Source organism: Lactuca sativa, chromosome 2 (genome assembly GCF_002870075.4).
Source record: "Lactuca sativa cultivar Salinas chromosome 2, Lsat_Salinas_v11, whole genome shotgun sequence".
NCBI classification, from domain to species: domain Eukaryota; kingdom Viridiplantae; phylum Streptophyta; class Magnoliopsida; order Asterales; family Asteraceae; genus Lactuca; species Lactuca sativa.
The window spans coordinates 192,130,958-192,158,205 of record NC_056624.2 but is presented as its reverse complement, the minus strand read 5'-3'; the positions used below and the strand labels follow the sequence as shown (position 1 = coordinate 192,158,205).

The window sequence follows — 27,248 nt, the reverse complement described above, 5'->3', positions numbered from 1 at the left end:
TGCTCCTACCAGCCTACACTCTGGACTGACGGAACATTGTTGAATCCCAACAGCTAAGCACCCTCAAATACTCCTCGATCTCCCGGAGAATTTTCCAATTCTCCCCCACTTGTAGCACTGATTAACAACCACCGGTTGGCATCACCGACCTCCCAGAACAACTCTGCACAAAACCAACACTTACACGCGGACTGGTTTACACAGGCATAAACAACCTTGACAAGATCCCACATCAACACTGATAACCCGCTCGAAAGAAATTCAACCTGCATCTAACCACTCCTCAGAAAGCAGATGCTACCCGGCCTTCAACCCAATGCCAGGTTTCCACTAATAACCCTCAAGGATGATAACCAACGAAATTCCCAAAACAATAACCCATAACCAACCCAAAACTCTCAAAACGACAAATACCGCATCGAAAACCACACAAAGATACCAGCACATAAACAATACACCACAAATAATCACAAGATAACAAGATATCAAGAAAGAAACATACCCGCAGCTGCATCCCACACTACTCTGACCTCCTCAGCCGCAAGCTGATAAGCACGACCCTGAGCCCTTGGGGGCTCCGCTCCACCCTGACCTCCACCTGTGACCCTCAAAGTGGCCGATGCTAGAGCCTGCACCGGTCCTGCAGCAAGTTGTGGACAGTTGACCCTCAAATGTCCAACCTGATAACAATGATAACAAATCCTCAAATCCCGAACCGACGTTGACTGCCGACAATCCCTCGCATAGTGCCCCTCCTTTCCACACTTGCGGCATGCGCCACCGGACCTACAAACTCCGGTGTGACCCCTCCCACACTTCCCACAAGTGTGGCTGCTCAGATCCCCCACTCTAACATCAACGGTCTTGGACCGTTTCGGCGCCGGCTGCGACTGCACCGGAGCCAGCCTCAGCTCACGCAACTGCAACTCAATCTCTAACTCACGCCGCCTAGCGGCCTCCTGCAACTCCAACAAGGTCTCGCACCTCTGGGTAGACACAAACTGTCTGATATCCCTCTTGAGCATGCTCAAATATCGAGACATCTGAGCCTGCTCCGAAGCGAACTCTGGGCAAAACATTGCCCTCTCAGTGAACATCCTGGTGATCTCAGTCACCGACTCTGAACCCTGCTTCAGCTTAAGGAACTCCTGAGCCAATCTCTCCCTCTCAACTTGCGGAACATAACGAGTACTGAACATCTCCCTGAACTGATCCCATGAAACCGCAACCCTCTGCGCATTCGAATATGACCCCGTGGTCAATCTCCACCAATCCTTCGCCCCGAGCCTCAACAGGTTCAGAGCACACCTCACCCTCTGATCAGCAGGGAATGAACACGTGAAGAAACACCCCTCCACTCCGATAACCACCTCATAGCAACAATCGGGTCCTGAACTCCATCAAAGGTGGGAGGCTTCGTATTGTCGAAGTCCCGATACTGAAAGCCATGACCAACTCCTCCCCCCTGCCGCTGCTACAACTGTTGTAGCCGCCGCGGCAGCCGTCTCTGTGAGAGCTGCATAACGCTCATCAAAATACTCAACCATGGCGGTCTTGATCGACCCAAACAGCTCCGGCAACTCAGCCCGGAACAACTCAGCAATCTCATCACACAGGATCTCACGAATCCTCGCATCCAACTCACACGTGCTCATCTGACCAATAACCTCGGGCGGTACTGACCCGCCCGGAACTCCCTCTCCTGCTCCTTATCCTGATCCGGATCCACTCTCATCATGCCTCGGAATCTCCATACTGAAAAACACCACACAAACTCTCAGACTCTTCCCATTATCTTGGGATCCAACTCTCTCAACCCATCCCTAGAGATCATGGTTTTCCTGATACGCGTATGGGTCCTGTGCTTTCAGTAGTACGGGCCCATACTACCTTCCACACCTACCCATATTTGTATGAAGTACTACCACAACACCCTAGAGAAACATACATAACAACGCTCAATCCTCACCACTAGAGGAACACTGAAAATCTCTCATAAGGAAACCCTAGGCTACAGGCATCACAAATCAGGCAACATTCTCATGAAATCATGAAGATCCCTAGCCTATCACTAGCATGCTGTTCTATCAAAGCTCAAAGACAAATAACACGCATGGTATTTTGGGGTTACTTACTGGCTCCGGCTGATCGTACCTCCGCGTCCTCTTTTACTCATTTTGAAAACCATTTTAATACGCTTTTGAAAACTCTCCTCGATTTGAGATTGGAGTCACACGAGTGTTTCTCCAATTCACTCAAACCAAGGCTCTGATACCAACTTGTAACGACCAAAAAATACAACCAATTTTAATATTTTTCAAAAACAACTCGATTCCATTAAATCTTTACAAAAAGGTTTTCAATACAAAACATTTAACGTATTCCCAGAATCACATTACTACAAAATCATGAGGAGCGGTATGATCACGCCTTCACCTTGCCACAGTCTCCTGAAGAACCTGAAAAACATAAAACCACAACTGTAAGCCCGAAAGCTTAGTGAGATATCCCCAAAATACCAACCACATATACCATACACGCATAACATACCATAACATATCCGATCACAGAACAGCCATGCACTTCGGGTCTACTGTGTGACTGGTCCACCGCACCGGCCTACAGTCCACCTGGTCCACCCTCTGAGTCTAGCCATAAACCTCGAGTCTACAGTGTGATTGGTCCGCCCGCACCGGGCCTTCAATCCACCTGGTCCACTCTCCGAATCTAACCACATACATCGAGTTTGCAGTGTGATTGGTACGCCCGCACCGGGCCTTCAATCCACCTGGTCCACTCTCTGAGTCTACAGTATGACTGGTCCGCCCACACCGGGCCTTCAGTCGGCCTGGTCCACTCTCCGAGCCTCGGCACGTCTGGTCCGCCCTCTTGGGGCCTACAGCCTATCCGGACCGCTCGCTGGGCCTTCGGAACAACCGGTCCGCCCTGGGTATCTTGGCCTACCGCACAAAGCAGGACCCGCCTCAACCCAACTCCAGTCCAAACAACCATGTGCACATATACATACAATCATATAGCAATTCACAGTCAACAAGCAGATCAAACAGATCACATAACATATCATCATCCTAACCAGGATACCAACCTAATAGGTCACTAGCATAGCATCACCCTATCTCTCAGGATACCGATCTCAACCAGGTCTCTAACATATACCATCCTAGCTCTCAGGATGCAAACATATCAAAGCAATAACATAACAACAATTACCCGGATCTCAATCCGATAAGGGCCGACCTTGGTGCCTTAGACCCTGTTGATATAGTGAGGATAACTCACCTCGATACTGCCGACTGAACAGATAACCCAAGCTGCTCTGACCACTGATACGATCTCCACCACTGGAAAACCACCAAGGCACTGAACTCAAAACAATAATCAACAATTACCAAAATGCCCCTGGAAACCACTGGTCAACCCTTGGTCAAAGACAAGGTCAAAGTCATCCCCTGACCGACTCTACTCGCCGAGTCAACCCGATGACTCGCCGAGTCCCCATACTCAGAACTTCCCTCAATCCGCGACCTAACTCGCCGAGTCACCCCGAGACTCGTCGAGTCCAACAACTCTGAGTCCACTCGCCCACAACTCACCGAGTCATCCCTTGACTCGCCGATTCTCGACTCAACCAGAAAATATTGGGACTCTTCGACAAGACTCGTCGAGTCCAAGAACAGACTCGCCGTGTCCAAGAACAGACTCGCCGAGTCTAAGGCTATCTTCAACCTACTCGCCGAGTTGTTCATACAACTCGCCGAGTTCCAGGCCATCTTCATCCAACTCGCCGAGTTGTTCTTCCAACTCGTCGAGTTCCATCCTATCTTCAAGCAACTCGTCGAGTCCACCCATGTGACTCGCTGAGTACCACTGGTCTGAATCCATACAGAAGCATCCCAGGCCATGCAATTGATCCAAAACATAGATCTAGCCTCCTACAACCCATCCATCACGTAAAGTGGCAAACTTTACGTGAATCCAAAGAGATCTATGCATTTTGCACATTAGGGCTAGGGTTTGGGACATGATAGCTTCACCCAACACTCAACACAGGGACTTAATGCACATTTGGACCATCACCACTCCAGATCTGAGGTAGCAACCTCAGATCTAACTTCCAAACTCCAAAGCATACCAAGATAAGCTCCCCACAAACCCCAAAATGATGAATCCATAAGAGTAACAGCCCAAGGACGAGATATTACCTGAAAAGAACACCCCAACTGCAATGGAACTCGAATCCAAGCAAAGCCCCTTGCTCCAAGCCTCCTACCCTTCAAGATTTCCTCAACAATTGCTTCTCCAAGCTCCCAAATGCAACTTGATCCACTCACATACGAAGGTTAGGGTTTCTGGACTTGAGGATGAGTAAAGAGGCTGGGGGAATGGATGATATGTTCTTTATATAGGGCTCAACCCCGAGAATTAGGGTTTTCTCCACTCAGCGCCTACTCGCCGAGTCCATCTTACTGACTCGCCGAGTCGGCTACTTAACACGCGACCAAGTCGCGACTCTACTTGCCGAGTCCACCCATGGACTCGCCGAGTTGCTCATTCCCAATTTACTCTTTTAGCCCTTCAACTCTACTCTTGATATTTCGGGATGTTACACTACTTCATGTAGCGTTTAACAAAACGCTACAAGCTACCCGCTACTAGCTAGTTTTGCCGAACACGCCCTTATATGGGTTTATTTTAAAGAAAAAAAATGAAATTCTAAACATTTGAGAAATTTTAATTTATAAGAAAACAATAGAAAAATATTGAATTATTAAAATTAAATTGTTTGTTTTTCTTTTAAATTAAACAAATAATCTAGATAAATAAACAAAGGAAAATAATAAAACTTTAATTTAGAAAATTTGAAATTAAAAGGAAGTCAATTAATGAAATTGATATGCATTTATTATTACATTTATTGCAATTATTACATTTAAATATTCTGTGGAAATTAATAAAATGAAAAAAAAAACCACAAAATGTCATGTGGAAAAAAATTAATTGAAAATAACCATAAGATGACATGTGACCAAATCAATATGTGGCATGTGACAAAAAGTCTTTATTTATTAGGGATGATTACTAAACTAACATGAGATCAATTGTTAAATAATTGATTTTTTAATTTATATAGTTAATAAATTAATACGAAATTAATTAGAATTAATTAATTATTAATCTGAATTAATTAGAAATTAATTTTGGATTAATTATAATTAATTAAAGGTGCAATGGGTGAATTGTAATTGATCAATAGTTGAACAAAAAAACAATTCTAGAATCATCCAAGGGGTGAACGAAATTGGGAGTCTTACTAAGGTTTTCAGAAGCCTACTGGTTACATAAAATGAAAGAATTTGAATTATGATTAAAGCTTTTATTTAATCAATTTATATTTTGTTTTGCTTACAGGTTACGTAAACTATAAATAAGACACCCCAAGGCCATCGATTTTCGTTCACGACCTTCCTAAGAAGCATAAGAACAAAATTTATTCCCCTCCTCTCTCTCCTCTTCATTTTAGGGTTTTGAGTGTGAGTCACCAAAGACACAAGATTTATGGTGCTTGGTTTCTAGATCTTGTTCAAGAAAGATTTTATCGATTATTTATAACAATAATCAAAAGGTATGTAAACCCTAGTCCCTTTGTGAATTTCGAAAATTATAGGGTATTCATAGAGTTCTTGATGTTCATTTGTTTGTTGTTATCAATAGAGAAAACTTAGATCAAAATAGGTTGCATGTGAACTTAAGGGTTAAGTTTTTCCGCCACATGTTTTAATTATAACCTATAAACCCTATCAATAGTATCAAACCCATAGTTTTCAATTGATCTTGCACAATGTTCAATAGATAAAACAAATTAGGCTTAATAGAAATTAAACCATAAGGGAGAAATTTTCAATGTTTGCTAGGGTTCTTGAAACTCTAGCCTCCACCCTTAGAATTTTCGAAATATGCTAGAGTTATTGAAACCCTAGCCTCCCTAACCCTATTTTTGAAAATGGGGGTGTTACTTTAGGGTTTATATTGTTTCCTTAATTATTGTTTTAATAGCCTTAAAATAGAATAATTAAAATTGAAAAACTCATACCAGATTATCGAAAATTAGAAGGGTTTGGATTATGATTAAATTTGAATTATTTTTTATTAATTGTTTATTTTAAATAATTATTTAATCCCTAGAAAATTTAATTAATTGGTTAATTAAAAGATAAAGATAAATCACAATTGGTTTAATATTAATTAATTAAAAGGTTTAATTTAGATAATTAAATTTTAAACCTTGTATTTTGAAAAGTTTTAAAATACACCTTATATATACTATTAAAAGTTTAACATATTATATGTATAAGACAAGTCAGTCAAATCGCTAGTACGCCTCATTCATGAAGTCATACTATAAGGGGGTATAAGGAAGCGACCTATAAAATGACCGTCATTGGGTGTCCACTCTCACTCACCGCTCCCTTGTATGGCAGAGAGTTGTTAACCGAACGGATTTGATAAGACATAATCTCATTAAAAGTATAATGATATAAAAGTACTATAACCTTCTTTAAAAAAATCTCACTCTAGTTACGTTAGGAAAAATATAAAAAGTATGTTAATCCATGAAAACACACATCATACTTTATATGTCGTTAGTGGAGCGTGTATGGTTAACCGACACACTAATAGGGACTATAAAGAGATATGATGGGCATCTAAAAAATTATCATTATTAATGGAGCGTGTATGGTTAACCAACATATAAATGTGAGATGATAAATGACATCGAGGTTGTCAAGCGGGTTTGCATGGTTATTCGCATCTCAGTCACAAAAGTGAGAGCATAATCTAAGATTGAACATGCAATTGATAAGATTCAATGAATCTCAAAAGACCTATGAGTTTCATAAGATTGGAATTGGTAAAAGCTTTACTTACCTAAAATAATGTAACATCCAAAAACCCAGGTATACCTTGTGAACCCTTATATTTGAAGCATTTGTCTATATTGGTCCTTGATAAGAAAAAACGGTGGTAGACGAGTACGCGGGGCGTACTGGAGTGTACTCTCAGCGTACTCGTGCGCATGCTTTATCGCGGAGGGCCGCCTAGTATGCGGGGCGTACCAAGGTGTACGCGGGGCGTACCAGGCCCAGTTTGTAACCCTAATATTTAGGGTGTCCCCTATTTAAAGAGTGTTATGGCCTCCTTATGGCCACCATTTGCAGAGACTTAACCTCCCCAAAACCCTAAATCTCGTTCTTGTAGCAAGAGAGTGTCTTTGAGAGCTTGTGGGTGTGTTCTTGAACTTTTGGAGTGGAAAGGAAGCTTTGGAGAAAAAGGAGTTAGAGCCCAAGCTCTTGGATATGAGCTTAGCAGTGGGTGAGGCTTCATTTGGAGGTAAAAAGCATCAAGCTTTCCTACTCTTTTGTTGTGTTCATGTGTGGGGTGTTTTAGGGTTTTTGTCCCCAAAGTTGATGGCTTGATGAGTTGATAAGCCCCTAGAACCCAAGATCTGTCCCATGTTGGCTTATTTTGTGTTGTTGAGCCATAAAAATCTAATCTTGGTCATTAAGAGTTATCCATGCATGAGTTATGAGTCCTTTAAGGAAGGAAATGGCATGATTTGTGAGTTGGTGACCTTTACAGCCATGCAAAGGCATAAAGTCACTGACTTTATGGATTAAGAGGCATTAGAGTAACTAGATTTGGGATTTGAGCCTTTGTCTTAGCCGATTCATACCAAAAACCACGAGAAGTGTGAAACTGGGACTTACGCCGGGCGTAATCCCAGTACGTGCAGCGTAGGGGGTCGAGTTCCCCGTTTCTGGTTAGCCACGGGTTATGCCTCGCGTACAGATCTGGTACGCGCCGCGTACTCCTGCTGTTGACTTTTGTTGACTTTTAGGGTTTGGTCAAGATTGAGGGCTATTGAGCATTGGAGGGGTAAAATGGTTTTTTACCCTTCTGTACGTGTAGAGGATTAGTCTAGCTTCTTGAGGGCCAATATTAATTAGGGATAATTATTATGTGTTAGGCGGGAGCTAGACCAGTAGAGATCATGATCCCGATTGCGAGATTTTCATTCACTAGCTTACGAGGTGAGTCTTCTCACTATGGTTTACCTTGAGTGGTAGTTATGTGTGATTAGAGGGTCTTATGTGCATGAACTGTGTAATGAGATATCCTGCTATTTACTTGTGTTATGCTTTTATGAGTATTATATTGTGATGCTGAGTTGAGGGACCAGAGGGTCCATATGAGTTGCGGAACCAGAGGGTCCCACTGAGACACGTTGACCAGAGGGTCCAGTTGAGTTGTAGCCTAGAGTGGCTACTGTGATGTGTGGGGTATTTTGGGGAACTCACTAAGATTTTATGCTTACCATGTTATGTGTTATGTGTTTCAGGTAGTTCTGAGGATTGCGGCAAGGCACCAGCATGATTGTACACACTGGCAGGAGATTGTTTTTATGATTCTAGGATTGTGTTTTCCTTTATTGACACGTGAGAAATATGTGTTTTGAGAATTATGATGCATAATTTTATTGTGTTAAAAATGAAAAAATTTGTTGAAAAATTACATTGTTACAAATAGATTCGAATTTGATTACGGTATCCTTTTTCAAAGTTTGAATCAAAAATATGGATCCTAGTCTTAATTCATATTTTGGGTTAATAATTAAGGATTAAAATCAACTAACTTGAATTCTCTTTTCTCCTAATTTTAGATGTCTTATGAAGATAGAAATGGTCTTCCTCGTTCTTTTGGAAATGGTTTTCCTCTTCCTTTTGAATATGACCTTCCACATTATGATCAAGGTGAAAATGTTTTCCCTTCTTCGGGAATTGGTGGAACTGGACATCATGTTTCTTCAACTCTTCCACCTCCTCCTCATGTGACTCTCCCAATGTCACATTTACCTCAAGTTAAAAGATATGAGACAACTCAAGCCCTATTGTCATCTAGAAATCAAGATGGAAATTATGTGTGTGCGCATATTATACAAATGAAATCGTACATTGACAAGTTGGATAGAATGGGTGTTGTTTTCCCAAGGGAGCAACCCATTGATTTGGTTTTTCTTTCGCTTCCAAAGTCATATGATCATTTCTTTGAGAACTTTTATGTGAGGAATATTGACGTGACCCTAATTGATTTGACCCAAATGTTGATTGTTACTGAAGCAGAAATGCTTAAGAGCACATTTAAAGCAAAGACGCATATTGGATTTAATTCCAAGGTATCCATGGACATTGAAAATGGCGACAATGGTGGTCAAGAAAAGATTTATCTTCCCAATGGAAAGGGATCATCCAAGATCAAATCGTTTGATCATATGGTAAAAAGAAAAGTTAGTTATGGGATCATTCCACGTGTTAACCCCAAAAGAGTCCATTTTTTATACTACCAATTGAAGGGACATTGGAAACGAAACTGCCCGAAATACCTGAAAGATCTTAGAGATAGTAAAGTCAAGTCATGTGACTCTACTTCAGGTACATCCATTATCTGAATCCATTATTTTATAGGTTCCTATTCATAGACTCTTAATACATGATGTGATTATCACATTTTGATGGTATTAAAGGAGCCTTGAGCAAGGTGAGTTAGATTTGATCATGAAAAATTGACATAATTTATTGTCAATGTTTATCTTTAAAACATGGATATCTTTTAGAAGTTAGTATTGATGTCCAAAGACTTGATATTAATGTTGTGTTGATACCTTGTAAACATGTCATAAATTGAATTTATTGATTAAAGTTTATGGGTTAATGAGCATTAACTAAGATTACCTATGTTTTCAAAATGAATCATTTGAATTTTGGCATAATATTTGCACATTCATGTGCTCAACAAGATGAACTTTAAGGAATGAAATGAGGGCATTATGTTAGTTCTCAATTCCATGGATATTGACCTTGTATTTTCGATAGAGCAACATTTTTTGAGGATGTTGAGTTTGGGGGAGAAACAAGGTTAAAACATTGTCCTTAAGAAGGAATCAATATTGATTCCTATTATTGCTTTCTATAGTATGCAAATTATGAATCAGCGACCGACAATGTTATTCAATCTCCTATTCTGAATACACAAACTCAACAACCTCAACTTTGGAAATCCTATGAGTGGTACCATATTTTTCATCAATTTACTATCTCTTTTGGTTTTGAGGTAATTACAATAGATGATTTTGTGTATCACAGATTAAATGGGAGTAAATTTATCTTTCTAGTTTTGGGCAGATATCTTCGCAACCCAAGTTTGGATCATAAGAAAGCAACCAAATGGATTTTGAGATATCTATATATAAAAAAGGATATATGCTTAACTATAGGAAACCAGATGTTTTGAATATCATTTTTATTAAGGATATGATTTTATTAGATGCCAAAATGGTTACCGATCCATATCGGGATAGTTTTACATTTTATCATGATGATCCATTTCATTCGATAACTTCTTCCATAATGACATCATAATTTGTAGCATGGAATATGGTTGCGAAAATTTGTCACGAGGTTACACATTATTGATATTGAAAGACCATTAAAGTTGTGATAACAATTCAACAATGTTATATTCTAACAACATGTGACAACCCGAAACTTCTATCTGGTACATCTAGTCAGTTAATCTAAGTTAAACTCATTTCTGTTAACTCCTATCACTGATTAAGGGTTCGTTTAAGCGTTCTAAGCTTGAGTACAACCAAGGTCGAGATTAGGAATGAGTCAGCTAGTCGTATAGGGACGAAATTCGGCCATACACCTCTTTTGGAGGAGTGTGCGGCCGCACACATGGGTGTACGGTCGTACACACCCCTCATGGCCACACACCCACCCCTATATAAAGGGTAGACCCCTTTCCTTTCATTCCTTTAACATCCTGGCAGCACACAACACCATTTCTCTCAAGCTTCTTCAACCACAAACCCTCCCACGACTTCAAAAATGTGAGTAATCCATCCCTTAGCTTGTTGTGCTTGAAGAACCACTTAATCTAAGCCTAGAATCATTGAATCCCGTCATGTTCATCATCTCTTTGAAGGAGTGCGGCCGCACACCCACACAAGGTGGCCTCACACTCCTAAAAGACCCTCCAAAGTGAGAGTTGGACTTCCGTATTCGAGTTGGACATGAACCTAGCTTTGCTACACCTTAGAATTGGATTTTTGGACATCATCATGTAGGGTTTATGACCGCACACACCCTTGTGTGGCAGCACACTCCCGTGTGCGACCACACACACACCCTAGGACCACAAACTCATTTCTAAGACCCTAAACTTGTACTACAACTTAGTATGGACCTATAACACTTTATGGATGCAAGTATGGACCTTGAAAACACCTCAAAAGCACCTTCTATCATGAGTGTATGGCCGCACACCCCTTAGGGCCGCACACCCATGGCCATACACCCCTTTAAGGAGGCCATACACCTCCCTCATGTAATCCTTTAAGGTCCTAGCAGTTAGTGTAGGTGGTCCCAAGTTCTTAGAGTGGTTCTCCATCACATTTAGTAGAGAAATACCTTCATTTGACTCCTTTATGTGTCATTACATGTTAATTAGGATCAAATCGTGTTCAAGGCTTCACTTGAACATCTGGCATTTCGTATTGATCTTTCATTCAAATCGCCCGAGGTGAGTTCATACCCCTACGTTTTTCCGAGTTTTTCATGTTTTCAGGGGGGGGGGAATACAAGCAAAAGTACAAGGAAAATTGTGCTTAAAGTATATTATTTTGTTTAAAATAATTATATTTTCAGAATGCTTTTAACATGGAAAATAGTTTTTACCAAACGATTAAGAAATCAACTCGTAGAAACAGTTTTCAGAACTAGGGTAACGAACTTGTGAATCATGTAAGGATTCATGCAAATCATTAACTGGATTTTCAGTATTATTACTTGTAAATTTGTTAGTCTAAGTTGGAGACACGTCCTTGGAAACACTCCCACAGAATCAGATTGTAGGACTAGCACTTGTAACCAGAATATCTTGTAGGGAGAGCGTGGCCGTTGTGTATAGATCTATACGGGACTGACTATCCCGCACCTTGCTGCTAGCTACAGTGGGACCGGCAGGTCTACGGGTGACAAAGTCATAAAGGATACTGACCCCGATACGTGCCATATCAAGTTAATGTATGGTTATAAAACTCACAACCCATATAGCAGAGATTTACTTTTGTAATAATGAATCAAGTGAACTAACCTCAAAGTAATAATCGTTTTGATTACTAGAGGGTATTAATAATACCTTCAGGATTTAGTTCACCACGTATTTATTAGTTTTATTTATGTAATAAGGCTAATATACTTCACTGGGAGTAACCAGTTTTTTTTAAAAGAAAACTTCGTTTATCGATATAAGTATGGTAGATACTTGTACACCTCAGTTTCGAACGAATAACCAACCATCAACTTTTAGCGAAAATATATGATTTTCCCGGGATAACTCGACTTTTCATAAACGTATTTGTTTTTACATGTAACTAACGGATATTCATATTCGTTCCACGACTCCTTGGATTGTACATACCTCGTATGAATCGGGAAGTCATGGAAGGAATGAGTTTTCAAACACGCTTTTCATAAGAAAATATAGGATTTTCTTGAGGAACACTTTTCAAAAGGATCAAAGAAACATTTTCCACCAAAACTAAATGCTTATGAACTCACCAACTTTATGTTGATATTCTTTCAAAACTGCTTGTATTCTCAGGGATTTAGTAGACAGGTACTTCCAGGATATTTGGAGAAGTCGGCGCGTTAGAGAGTCTTTCGATTTTACTTTTGTCACGAACAAAACTATGTACTAAGACAATGTAAACCTTATTCATATATGTATTAAATGTTTGGTTGTGTTTACTATGCTTGCTATGATACAACTGTTGTGATACTACGCATGACGTCCTCCACCCCTGAACGATTCCGTCGTTCCGGTTTCGGGGTGTGACACAACATAAGTTCTATTAAGTCAAAGCATATTGACATCAAGTTTCATTCTGTTAACACAATAGTGCAAAATGGAAATATATATATAGCACATATGAACAAACTCCATGAAAGCGGATTCGCTCATAAAGGGATTACCTCCCTAGGTCTTTCATGAGCATATTACACATGTTGGTGTGATATTTGGTTTTAGTGGGAGTTTTATGGTGCTTTATGTTTTGTTTAAGAACAATTATGTTTTTCTGTATATAATTAAGAATTCGGTTAACTCCATTATTTGTTGCACTTATTTGAAGTTTGATCTCACTTCAATCTAAAGAGGAACTCGTTGGAAATCCATTTATATTTTAAAACCACACATCATGTTTAATCTATGTCGTTAGTTATATATGTATATGTGACCATTGATAGGTTTAATTACGTAAATTGTAACGAAGACCGCTTTGATCCTATACTATTATGATTAGTGGACGAGATTGTTTAAGAGTACCAATGTTATAATAACATTCATTTTAAAATGCTTATACAGTTGTATGTACATTTATATATTCGTGGTCCAGTGGGAGATTGTTAGATGATTATGAGACCACATCATATATATATATATATATATATATATATATATATATATATATATATATATATATATATATATATATATATATATATCATGGTTGCAGAAATCGGGATTAATCATGGATTAATCGTTTGACGTTCTCCAACTGTCGAGGATTAGGGCATTAATCGGAAATTTAGGATTAATCGGGTTTGGAGGGATTAATCGGCCAACAAAAGTCAAAAAAGTCAAAAAAATTCAAAAAACCAATTTTTTTTTACTCCAAAATTTTCAAATTTTCAAAATTTCGAATATTATACCAAAATGTTCATATTTTGGTATTTTCAAATTTCCAAATTACAATTTTTCTTATTTTCTAATTTTGAAGTACTTGTTTTTCTTAAGATATATTAATATTTAATTAATTTTAATATTTTATTAATAATCTATGGTCCCGATTAATCCCCGCCAAGACCGATTAATCCTTTAACACCAGTCGACCGTCGAGCTACCGTTGAACGATTTTTACAACCTTGATATATATATATATATATATATATATATATGGGAAAAGGGAATATACATTACAGCCCCACCTAAGCTTAGGTACTAAACCTCTTGAAAAAATACATTGTTTTACTATATAAAGATTACGGTTAATGGATTCACGATTAATACTTCAAGATGTAAATTCAAGATCGACACAATTGGGTTTAAGGTTTAGGGTTTAGGGTTTAGGGTTTAGGTTTAGGTTTAGGTTTTAGTAATGTTCACTTCGGTGAAGTAATAAACGATAATGGAGGAAAGAAAACAGAGATGGTAAAACGATAATGAAAGAAAGAAATGTTATGGAGGATGATATATTTACCAAGTGAAACCAAACCGGGTATATTTAGCATGTTAAAACGACATATTTTAGAGGTTTAGTAAGTAAGCTTAGGTGGGGCTGTAATGTGTATATATATATATATATATATATATATATATATATATATATATATATATATATATATATATATATATATATATGGGACAAGTGAATATACCCTTAAGAGTATACAAACTTAGGTACCCAAACTCACCATACTACGTCGTTTTGTATCATATATATACATTGTAATTGTCCAATGTTCTTATAATTTAACTTCTAACTCGATTTACTTTCAAAAAATTTATAAACATCACATTTATCTTAATCTTACAAAATTTTCATTTTCAACAATAATATATACAACTTATTAGATGTTCGGCAAAAAGATGTGATGTAAGAGGAGGATAATAGTGAAATTTTGAAAATTTTGAAAGTAAATCAAGTCTGGGTTGAAGTTTAAGAACTTATAAAGAATATATCAAATAAAACTACGTATTATGGTGGGTTTGGGTACCTAAGCTTATATACCCTTAAAGATATATTCACTTTTTTACCTATATATATAATAAGCATTTAGCCTCAAATGCTGAATTTTAAGAGGTACAAATAATAAAACATAAAGTACAATTACTTAATGCAGGTTTTTGACTCATCCGTTCCCTACTATTTCTCTTTATCTTGACCTGACGCTCTTATCTCCTCCCCGTATATCGGAAATTTTCCCAGTTTTTATAACAAAATTGAATCAGTATGGACCGATTCTTAACACAATTGAGGAATTATAGTTAGTTTCAAATTTGATCCCCAAATAATCTTATAACTCGACCCCATCTTTTTATAAATTACAGTGGAATCAATCTTTCTTGCTAAAAAACCCTACTCACTACCATCGTCACCACTATTTAGCACTTACTGATATGAAGTAAACTAGTATGCTTCTGGTTTTTTAAGGTGACACTTGATTTTATGGGATTTCCAAAGTATTAACCAGGTGCTCCGAAGGATGGTTCATCCTGCCAAATTCTTCATAATTGGTTTGTTCACCTTCCTCAAAAACACATATTTTTCATGAAACTTATATTGCTTGATCATTTTTTTTTATATGTTTTTACAGTTATATGAAATATTTCTGTGGTTTCATTTATCTTGACTGATATTTACTTTTGGGTTAAGTATTTCAGCCATGATATCGACAATTTTACTTAAGAACCTTGATGACATAAAGGACAATACATGAAGTTTTTAAATTAAAGCTCTCATTCTTACTAAGAAGTTAGATAATTTTTTTTTGAACATAATTCATAGAGTAGTGTCATTTACATGAATTAAAGCTCTCACTCATTCATACGAAAGCTGTTGCACCCCTACCACTCTCCTCATTCTCACTTCCGTTCGTTTGTTTGTAGGTGTGTAAACTGGGAAATATATATATATATATATATATATATATATATATATATATATATATATATATATATATATATATATATATATATAATTTGGTTTATAAGTGTGTGTCTTGAATACATGAAATTCATGGCTAAATGACCTCATTCAATCAGGTATGCTCTATATTTACCTCTTCAATCTGTTCAGTTAGAATTTTGATACATGATTTTTGTGGTGTATTTCTTTGATTTATAAAATTTCAAAACTTTGATGAAGGTGGAGCGATTCAATCTAAAGAGTCAAGTTGTATCTTTCTTCAATATCATAACAAGTTTGTTTTTTTATATGAAACTTTATAATTTGTTTATACATCAATATATTGGAGTTGGATTTATATTGCCATGGGAATTTTACTGTGATAGTTGTTGTTTGGATTTCCTTTTGCGATTTTGACCATTTTACCCCTACTGGTTACCGTTGCTTGGTAAATGCCCTTGTATTTCTTAGTTTTACCCATGGTTATCTTATTAGTGCATCAAATTGTTTGTTTTCTGATAAAAGCTTCAATTTTTTGGTTGGGGTGTTAATCACATGTAACTTTGGTGTGTAATGAGCACCAAGAGCAGGAGAAATAGCCATTTCAAGTGCAAACAGTCTGCAAAATTTACATACATGATGACTGGTTCAAAGAAAGTTGGGGTGGTAAACACAAGTAATTTGCACTTGACTCTGTTTTTTAAAGTTGATATTTTGCTTCTAATCATATAAACTTTTGTTGTGTGTTTTGTGATGAAGTTGTTTGGTAACTAAATGTAAAAGAAAAATGTCTCCAAAAGTCCAAAACCACATCGATGGCCAGGTGCAACAGATAAATGCCATGGCAACTTCTTTGCAAGATCAACATGCAGACATGGCTCCATCTCCATTTGCCTTTAGGCTATATAACTCAATGTTTGTGTTTGCTTAATTACTCCTTCAGCTACATATTTTTAATATTCTTTTACTACTTTGTATTTTTGTTTTACGTGTTCTTTCATTGTTTTTTTTTGTATATGTGATCTTTCATTGGTTTTGAATCTTTTCACTGATCTTTCACCATTTAAACGGTGGTTCCTTGTTGAATATGACATCAAGGAGTTGGAAGTATCAAGCGGCGGTATCTACTTTTATCGGTAACCTTCCACTTATTTACCACATTATCTAATGTAACATTTATTATTCAAGTTATAAATAGTTTGATTTCAAGAGCTAATAAAATTTGCATTCTTGTTTTTGTTTAATTATATGTAAAATGATCAACTCTTTAAACATATTTCAGATTTGCATGAAAAATGGCATGTTTATTTTTTAATTTTTATACACCAGTTAGGCACATAATGTGCTTATAGTAATGCCAAGAGATGACACAAAAGGAGGTGAGTCTATAATACTATAAATAATCCCTATTTACACTTTACAGTAAACCATGTATAAATAATATATGTTTAAGACAAAGGGTTGAGACGTAATTGCAGTTAAACGACTTGAAATCTTTGTGTATGTATATGTCCTTAATCTACAAGTTTTCTTTTTTTTTTTTTTTTTAGTAATTAGCAAGAGATTTCTTTTAATGAAACTATGAAATGTTTATGTGTATATGTATGTACCAGATGAACCAAATTATTATCTACTTTGACAGCCAAAAAATTGTTTAGTATATGTATACGTGGACACCTTGAAATGTACCAAGTATGTTTATTTCTTGATTAATTGCTACAATATTGAAAGAATGTTTTTGCCACCATGTTTATTTAATTCATATTTCTCAGTTCATGTTAGTTGTGGTTATAGCAGCTAAAAAAAATGATGGTTGAAAATACACATATTGGAAGCATAGTTATGGCTGCAAGGACTATGGTTCATATTGTTGTGTACATTATTTCCCTATATTAGATCAAGTTGGACCCGACAACTTTCGTTATAAATAATAATTGTAATTAGTTACAAAAATAATGAATAATAAGGCATGTGGACTTTCATGACGAAATGTTTAATTTGTAAAATTAACTTAGTTTTGTGTTGAGAAAAATGTATAGAGATAAGGTTGTAAATGACGTTTCCAATCCTTTTAAATCGTATTTCACATACTCACTAAAGAAAATAATTAAAAACTAAATTTCATATAAAAATAAAAATGTTCAAAAATACTTTTATATGTAATTGGTGTTGATATATCTTTTTCCTCTAGATTTGTATAAAATATAAACTGTTTCTAATATTTACATACTTAAATTAAATTTGTATTGATGCACTTCGTAATTTATGTAATATAACATGTTTTTGAAAACTAATAGCATGTCCGACGAAATCAAAATAATCGTCAAAAACAAATCGCTTAATTGAAACTAATGTTTAGTGACATGTTTGCCAATACAATAGTATCAGTGAACCTAACAAACAATTCAACGACAATGAAGTCTATACAATAGTATTAGTGAACCTAACAAACAATTCATATACATTTGTAAAGATCTCAACTTTTCATTTTTAATTTTTATTGTAATTGTTTATGTGTAGTAAACTATTTTTTCAAAAGAACTTATCATCTCTAGAAACTAATTTCTGAAAAAACTATTCACATCCGTCGCTTAGCGCATGTAAACGATTAGTGTGTGTGTGTATGTGTATATATATATATATATATATATATATATATATATATATATATATATATATATATATAATGTTATCATTAAATCCGGTTATTATGACAATAATATAAATTATTAATGGACCGATTCACAAAATATTTACTTATCTTGTAGGTTGAGTTCCCGTTTTGACTCAAGATCCTTTCCATCTTTCACATTAGGGTTTATATTCATTTATAAATACATGTGATGAGGAGCAAATCAAAACACACGAAATACACATGTAAATTCGTTTAGGGTTTGTTGAGGGATTTTAAAGAGAACTCTTGAGATCAACTGGAAAACCTAACCTAGTTTTTCAGATTTGAAGATCATAATGAAATCAAATATGAATCCTTCATTCTTGTTTATGTTTTCTTTTAACTAGATTCGAGATTAAAGATCGAAAATTATACTTCCGCATTTTATGTTTTGGTTATAAAATAAACAAAAAAAAATTAGTAATCTAGTTAATTTAAACTAGGAGAAGCCCATGCTCCGCATGTGGTGAATATGGTTTTGACGTTAATTGAGTTTTGAATTGACAAAATAGATAACATGTATAAAACACAAAGAAATGTGACCAAAGTCAAGAGAGCTGGAAAAGTGGTGACGCAAGTATAAAAGAAAAAAACAGAGGGGGCAATTTTGAAAAAAGCTATAAAAGTGTTAGAAAATCAAAATATAAAGTTTGTGGCCAAAGTAAGAAAGTTAAAACTTTCCTGTTCATTCATGCCCACGCGATTTAATATATATATATATATATATATATATATATATATATATATATATATATATATATATATATATATATATATATATAATGGAAAAGTAAAAAGTCACTCTTTAATACCAAAAATTTTCCCAATAAAGAAGAAAGAAACTTATAAAATATTAGTGGTCAACTTGTAATAAAAGGAGACTATTGTGAGTAAAGTGCAAATTTCATTTGTACTTCGTTAGCCAATGCCAATATGTTATTTGTCAATCTACACACTTCTGGGGATCATCGAATGTTCTGGAACCGCCCTCTCACTCCGTCTTAAAACCCTAGCAACAACCCTCACTCTTCGCTGAAACACCATTTTAACACCTAACTCTTATCCACAACTCAACAACTCGAAGCATCTCCCATGGCGTCTGCTAATGCAATTTCCACAGCTTCTATCATCTGCTCTCCTAAACAGGTAAGTTCCTTTATAATTTAGAGTTAAATCCAATTGTTTGTTCTTTATGCGCGTTGTTTATTCCGGATTCTGCTCTTATGAGCACAGGGGGGATTGAGAAATGGTAATGGGGGTGTTAGTCAATTGCGGACTGCTCAGACGACGACACAATCGCATCGCCGGTTCGCGGTTCGCGCTGCGGCTAAAGACATTGCCTTTGATCAGAGTTCTAGGTCGGCTATGCAGGCCGGTATTGATAAACTTGCCGATGCTGTTGGTCTTACTCTTGGCCCTAGAGGTATCACTTATGACTAATCATTATTGTTTTAATCGTTGATTAAGGATTTAAAGGCTCATTAATTTTGGATTAATGGCTTGTATGGATCATGAATTTGCTTAAACCAATAAACAACTCAAGCCTTTCTGCAACTGAAACTCTCACTGTTATTCCATATAGGACGGAATGTTGTCCTGGACGAATACGGCGCCCCAAAGGTGGTTAATGATGGCGTTACAATTGCCAGAGCTATTGAGCTACCTGATGCCATGGAAAACGCTGGCGCTGCTCTTATCAGAGAGGTTTGAGCCTAATGATTATACATACTACTACTTGCGCCTTATTCAATTTGAAACTATTAGTCGTATATTGTTGATTCTCCGCTTTGTAATCATTTGTTGACTTGAACGTTCATAGGTTGCAAGCAAAACCAATGATTCAGCTGGTGATGGTACAACAACCGCATCAGTTCTTGCACGTGAAATCATCAAACTCGGCCTCTTGAGTGTAACTTCTGGTGCTAATCCTGTCTCAGTAAAGAAAGGAATCGACAAAACTGTAGCTGGTCTGGTTGAGGAGCTGGAAAAGAGAGCCCGACCTGTTAAAGGTCGTGATGACATCAAAGGTAGTTAAGATTCTCTTTTGTTGTCATAACTCAAATGTTTCTTTATCAGCTGATGGGACTTTTTCTACTCTTTCTGAAAAGCCATTGCCTCAATTTCTGCTGGAAATGATGACGTCATCGGTGCCATGATTGCTGATGCCATCGACAAGGTTGGATCAGATGGTGTGTTGTCTATTGAATCATCATCCTCCTTTGAGACAACTGTTGATGTTGAAGAAGGAATGGAGGTTTGTATGTAATAAATTTGATTATTCAATTCAAGAACTCTGTGTTCTATTCTATCTACTTTCTTAACCATTTTCTCATGATTCTACAGATTGACAGAGGATACATCTCTCCACAATTCGTTACAAACTCTGAAAAACTAATAGTTGAATTCGAGAACGCCAGAGTGTTAGTCACAGACCAAAAGATATCTTCCATAAAAGACATAATCCCATTGTTGGAGAAAACAACTCAATTAAGAGCTCCTTTGTTAATTATCGCTGAAGATGTTACTGGTGAAGCTCTAGCCACTCTAGTCGTGAACAAGTTGAGAGGCATTCTTAATGTCGCTGCCATTAAAGCACCTGGTTTTGGTGAAAGAAGAAAAGCCCTCCTTCAAGACATCGCCATCATGACAGGTATAATAAGAATAACATGAATCAAACCATAATTCATATATTGTATTCGTATGTTTGCTAATCTTTGTTTTGTGTTATAAATTTAGGAGCTGAATACCAAGCGACTGACTTGGGTTTGCTCATTGAAAACACACAAGTTGAGCAACTTGGTATGGCGAGAAAGATCACAATCAGCAAAGACTCAACTACAATCATAGCTGATGCTGCATCAAAAGATGAGATTCAATCAAGAATTTCCCAGATTAAAAAAGAGTTATCTGAAACAGATTCAGTATATGATTCCGAAAAACTTTCAGAGAGAATCGCGAAATTATCCGGTGGGGTCGCTGTCATAAAAGTGGGTGCTGCAACCGAAACCGAATTAGAAGACCGAAAACTTCGAATTGAGGATGCGAAAAACGCGACATTTGCAGCTATAGAAGAAGGAATAGTCCCTGGAGGTGGAGCTGCATTTGTTCATCTGTCAACATTAGTTCCTGCCATTAAAGAAAAGCTTGATGATGCTGATGAACGTTTGGGTGCTGATATTATTCAAAAGGCGTTGGTGGCACCTGCGTCATTGATTGCACAGAACGCTGGAATTGAAGGTGAGGTGGTGGTTGAGAAGGTGAAGGAAGGGGAATGGGAGATGGGGTATAATGCGATGAGTGATAAGTATGAGAATTTGGTGGAGGCTGGAGTTATTGATCCAGCGAAGGTGACACGATGTGCGCTTCAGAATTCTGCTTCGGTTGCTGGAATGGTGTTGACTACACAGGCGATTGTGGTTGAGAAGGCTAAGCCTAAGGCGGCTGTGGGTGGTGTGCCTCAGGGACTGGCTGTGTAATTTTATTAAGAGTTGTTTTTTTTTAGAAAAAGGTAGAATAAAGGAAAGGCTGTGGTGGTCTGGTCTCATGTGGTGTAGTGTAGGAGGCTTCGTTAAATTATGTGGTGGTTTTGACTGAGTTTCAGGCATTTCTGTGACTGTGAATCCAATTTTTATCAATATAATTTAAAATTTAATAATATTAAAATGGACCGGTTCGGCTTTCTGTAATAGGAGTGGGCTTCTTATAACTATTATTATCTTTGGACCGGCCCACTCGTAAGCATTTGGTGGTGCAGCTATGCCCGTGTACACTACATGTGCACAAAAAAACCAGTTCCGGAAACAAACCACCTTATAAACCGTTTGATATGAAGCGATTCAAGAGGAACTGATCTGCCGGTTTAGCCTTGAACCGGTGTTGACCGTGTTGACTTGAAACGAACCGAACCTGTTTGAAAAAAAAAACTGGTTTATGCACCTCTGTATTACACCTGATGCGTTTTATTTGTACAAGTTTTTTATTTATAAAGTTCTATTTAATCTTAACTAGTCTTAAACACAAATAAACAGTATACATAGTTGTGAAGTAATATAATTGTGGTAAGAAAAGATGTCGAACATAAGGAACATGATTGTTTAGATCAAATAAATTAAATGTTAATTAAATTAATAACAGTAAAGTAAAAGATGGTTTTTAGTTATACTAAATTAAATTAATGTTCAGTTAATCAAAGAAACTAAAGAACTAAATGTACACAATAGATAAAAAATACTTTCACTAGAATACAAATCTCCCAAGCTTTTATGTTTGATTTATTAGCAGTACAATAGATTAATAAAAACTGATTACCAAATTGTAATATGACTAGTTATCTTGATCAGATTTCCCCAGTACTAATAATTAATGAACAAATAACATAGTGATCACGCAATTAGTGAACACGTAATTAATTAAATATATTTGAACGATATGATATAGTGATTTCTCGTCAATGATCATGACAATCAATCTAAGCATAACATGAATATCTAATGCTCTTTAAAACAATCAAAGTCACCAATTAATATTATCTAACCCTATCATAGTTACAGTCATACAAACCTAATGATCATGAATTCATATGATTCAAGTACATCAAGATATAATGATTATTTAATCATAATAATACTCATCAATAAACAATAAAAATCACAACTTTAACTTGAAATGTAAAGTAATCAATCGAACACAAGTAAAAACCAAATTCAGTTAATCATACTAACGAAATCAAAGCATATCAACAAGGGTTCATCAATATCTAGTGACAGTAAAGGTTTTTACACCATATTCAGTAAACTAAAGAAGAAAAACATCACCAAAAGAATGCAAGACGCGATCACCAAACAAACTCGAAGTGAAATCTCGATGTATTAGCGCTTGAATCTTCAAATCCTTGCTCTAATTGAATCTCTAGCTTCGAAATTGACCCTTGGAGGGTTTTTCCTCTTGAATAATCGCAACCTTATGGCCTCCACCTCCTGGAAACAACCTAGTGTCCGGAAAAAACTTATAGGCTACAAAAATCTTATTTTGGTGGAAAAAACTTAAACCCTAAGTTCACATGCAACCTAAAAGATCTATGTTCACACTATGATTAGCAACAAACAATTGAATATCAAGAACCCTAAAAGTATATTGTTATTTTCGAAATTAAGAAAGGGTTTGTAGAAATTACATACCTTTAGTTTATTATAGAAGGTAAACTAGTATTCCTTCTTGATTGGTCTTTGGAAAGCAAGCACCAAAAGTCTCGTGCCTCTAATGACTTACACCCAAACCCTAGCAATTGGAAGCTAAAGAGGAGAGAGAGGATGAGAAGGGAATATTCAAAATTCTCGTGGGAACAAGTGACGCCCGGAAATCATAACCCTTAGGGGGTTTATATAGGTGACTAGGGATACTAAGAATGCAGGTTTCCTTGGACAACCCTTATCCATTTTCTTGCTCTCTAAGGATTCCTAGTATTCCTTAATGCCTAAGAAAAGGTCATTAAACCTCCTCTAGAAATCGCCCTATATGGGAGGTTCTAGAATTGGTCAATGTTCAACTTTTAAACATTGTCACCTTTAGTCCTTTCATTTTTAATTAATCCAATTAATCCCAAATTTAATTCGAATTAATTTCTGATTAATTTTTAATTAAACAATACTTTTTGTAATTAATATATTATTCTAATAATACATTAACAAATTATTTATTTTGTTTTCAAATTAGTTTATTAAAATATAATAAATTAATAAATCAATATCTCTCCCCAAAAGCGTTCCAGTTAATTATTAGGTTTGAAGGCAACCTAAAAGGACTTTGCTAATAATTCAAGATTATACTAATTTAGTTATTAGCTTAGACACATAATCCAACAGTCTCCCACTTGCATAAGTATAAAACTAAATTACAGGTATAGCTTTTAAATCAAACAACAAAGGGTGCTTTCCAAATCAACTGCCGAACTCTGATCTGATCAAATATTTGTCCTTACATAAGTGATCAAATATTTCTTCGTTCTATAAGATATCATATGGATATGAGACATGGAATAGAATCAATCTCATTTTCCAAACTTTGTTTCCCGATTTCTGATTTTGTGATGACGTCCTAAGACTTCTAATTGAACACATCAATTTAGTTTTGGCTGGGTCAACACTATAAGTCAACACCAAATCACCGAGGGGCCCAATGATATCGCTTTTCCCGTCAGGGTATAAGGAACGACTAAGCTTTGACTCATATGCGTGTATTATTTACTCACCAAATCATACATGACACTACGTTTTATAACACCAAGCTTAGTCGTTCCTTATACCCGTTTTAAGAATTACAACTCATATATCTCTGTTTTAAGAATATAAGAAATTATCATCTCAGAATTAATCGTGATATAATCCATGAAGTAATTCGCTGAGTGTGAGTTTATCCAATACTTAAATCTCCATTTTCTAAGTACTCAAGAACGTTGCAGCAACACAATTGCTATGTCTAAACTTCTTAGACGATCTACAATCTAATTTATGATATATTCATTCACTATTTACTTTCTAAAGTATGAGCGACTTGGATAAGTCAATTATTAGGTTTGAGGGCAACCCAAAAGGACTTTGCTAATAATTCAAGTGTAACACCCGTATTTTCAATAATAATTGACTACGTTTATTTTACGACGTTAGTTATCTATTATTATCCATTATATATCGAGTTATATTTCATACTCCAATATTATATTAATTCAAAATTTATTAGCATATATTTAATGAATTACAATTTATATTATATTGACCGAAAGAGAAATATAATTATAAGTGATCATACATTTAATCAAAGATAGATGTATATATCAATAAAATATATAATCGTGTTGTGGATATATAACTTGATTGGACAAAAGTTTTGTAATTAGACGTAAATGTACATATATCGAATTAGTTATCAATTGTTGAATTTAAATAGGCCGTAGAGTAATATTCGATAATGATAATGTATCATTTTTATATATTTAGCCAATTCGAAATTTATTGATATATAATTCATAAATTATAGTTTCTATTATTTTGACTAAATATTTGTAAAAAACGACTTAAAGTTTATATATTATAAACGTTTATTTGAGTTTTATTTGTTTGACTTATATATATAACAAATATATTTAAACTAGAATTATATATATAAGAAGATATAAATAAATAAAAATAAAAACATGTGTATGGCTTATTAGTTTAAAAGGGTTATGTTACTTTAATTAAACATACATCCATATACGTAGATATATACACGGTTATATATAGATTATATTAAATATAATTTATGAAGGTTTTTAAGAAATAAGAAATATGCATATATATATATATATATATATATATATATATATATATATATATATATATATATATATATATATATATATATAAAACATATTGGGTGTTTCTTGAATTTTAAGAGGTACAAATCTTACTACATGTTGTACAAACCCTAAAATGCTATATCATATGATGCGTTTAATGTCCAACAATTTCATCTTCAAACCCTAAAATCTAATTCTTAATTTTCCGCTGCTACATCTAATGGAGAACCATCGATTTGGTGCTCTACCCCTTCACATCTATATGGCCGCCGCCGGTTTGCCTCACCACCACCATGACCGTCACTGCTTTTCCTATCCACCAACAAAGTTGTCATCGTTGCTTTGCCTAATTAACCACAATCACACGCTTCGCTGCTCTTCCTCTCTGCCACCAGTATTGTTGTCGCTGCTTTGTCTCACCACGACAGTATGTGGCAATAGATCTGAAAAAACTGGTGTTGAACAACATTGACATTACCACCACCGCAACTGCTTTGTTTCTCATGGCCATAATATTACCACAACCATGGCTGATTTGTCTCACCACCATCCCATTGGCAATCACCACCAACCTAAACAGTTCCCCCATCATTGCCGTCTTTTCCATTAATCATAGTCTACGTCCTCTAGGTAAAATGTCCGATTTTTGCACATCTTTTTTCATGATGGTTTAAGATGAAGTAAACATTTTTTTTATTACAGATGGAAAACGTGCAAATAGAAGCGACACCAATGAGAAAAACATATGACAAGGCCTCTACACAATCTTTGTAAGGATGCTCTTTGGATTTTACTGCTACACCAACCATCATTTTTATATTTCCATGTTTTATATTTATGCAGTTTTGTGGGTACACTGTTTAACTGAGAATTTGTTTTATGTCTCAAATTCAACTAAAATGGAAATCATATATGAAGATTAGTATGATGTAAGCGTAGGGCATCATAAGGGCTTTAGGATATGATTGCTTTCTTTGTGTTAATAGATTTACTATTCTTTATCAAATATTTATATTTCAAAGTTTATTTGGAAAATAAGTGTATCTCCTTCACTTATTTTGTTACAGAAGCTACCGAAGGTGAACAATGGGCATCATGCAATACCATGGTACACTAATTTTCTTTTTCATCTTCTGATTTCATGTATTTACCATGTAGCCTTTACGGGATACAACTTACACTCAGAATGGTCAAAACTAACCTTTAGAGAGGTCTATCACTCCTTTGATTCCAGTTTTCATGGATCCATAGTTGCTTATTTTTATAATGGCTATGCTTCTACTCCATATGCTTGATTTTTTGTTTTTAATACGATTGACTTATATATGAAACTACAAGTACACCAAGTTTTTTTTTTTTATCATTTTCTTGATTATTGATTATAAGATGAAGGTTATTTTTTTTGTCTTTGT

The 27,248-nt window shown here is 35.8% G+C and overlaps 1 protein-coding gene across 1 annotated transcript; it reads left to right on the top strand.

The window, feature by feature from the left end:
* The first annotated feature begins 19,456 nt into the window (after positions 1 to 19,456).
* Positions 19,457 to 22,166, top strand: LOC111901466 (ruBisCO large subunit-binding protein subunit alpha). Its single transcript, XM_023897319.3, has 7 exons — positions 19,457 to 19,649; positions 19,737 to 19,926; positions 20,086 to 20,207; positions 20,323 to 20,530; positions 20,612 to 20,757; positions 20,847 to 21,153; positions 21,240 to 22,166. The coding sequence occupies exons 1-7, from the start codon at positions 19,596 to 19,598 to the stop codon at positions 21,977 to 21,979; spliced, it is 1,767 nt and encodes a 588-aa protein (XP_023753087.1). The 5' UTR covers positions 19,457 to 19,595; the 3' UTR covers positions 21,980 to 22,166.
* The last annotated feature ends 5,082 nt before the right edge of the window (positions 22,167 to 27,248 follow it).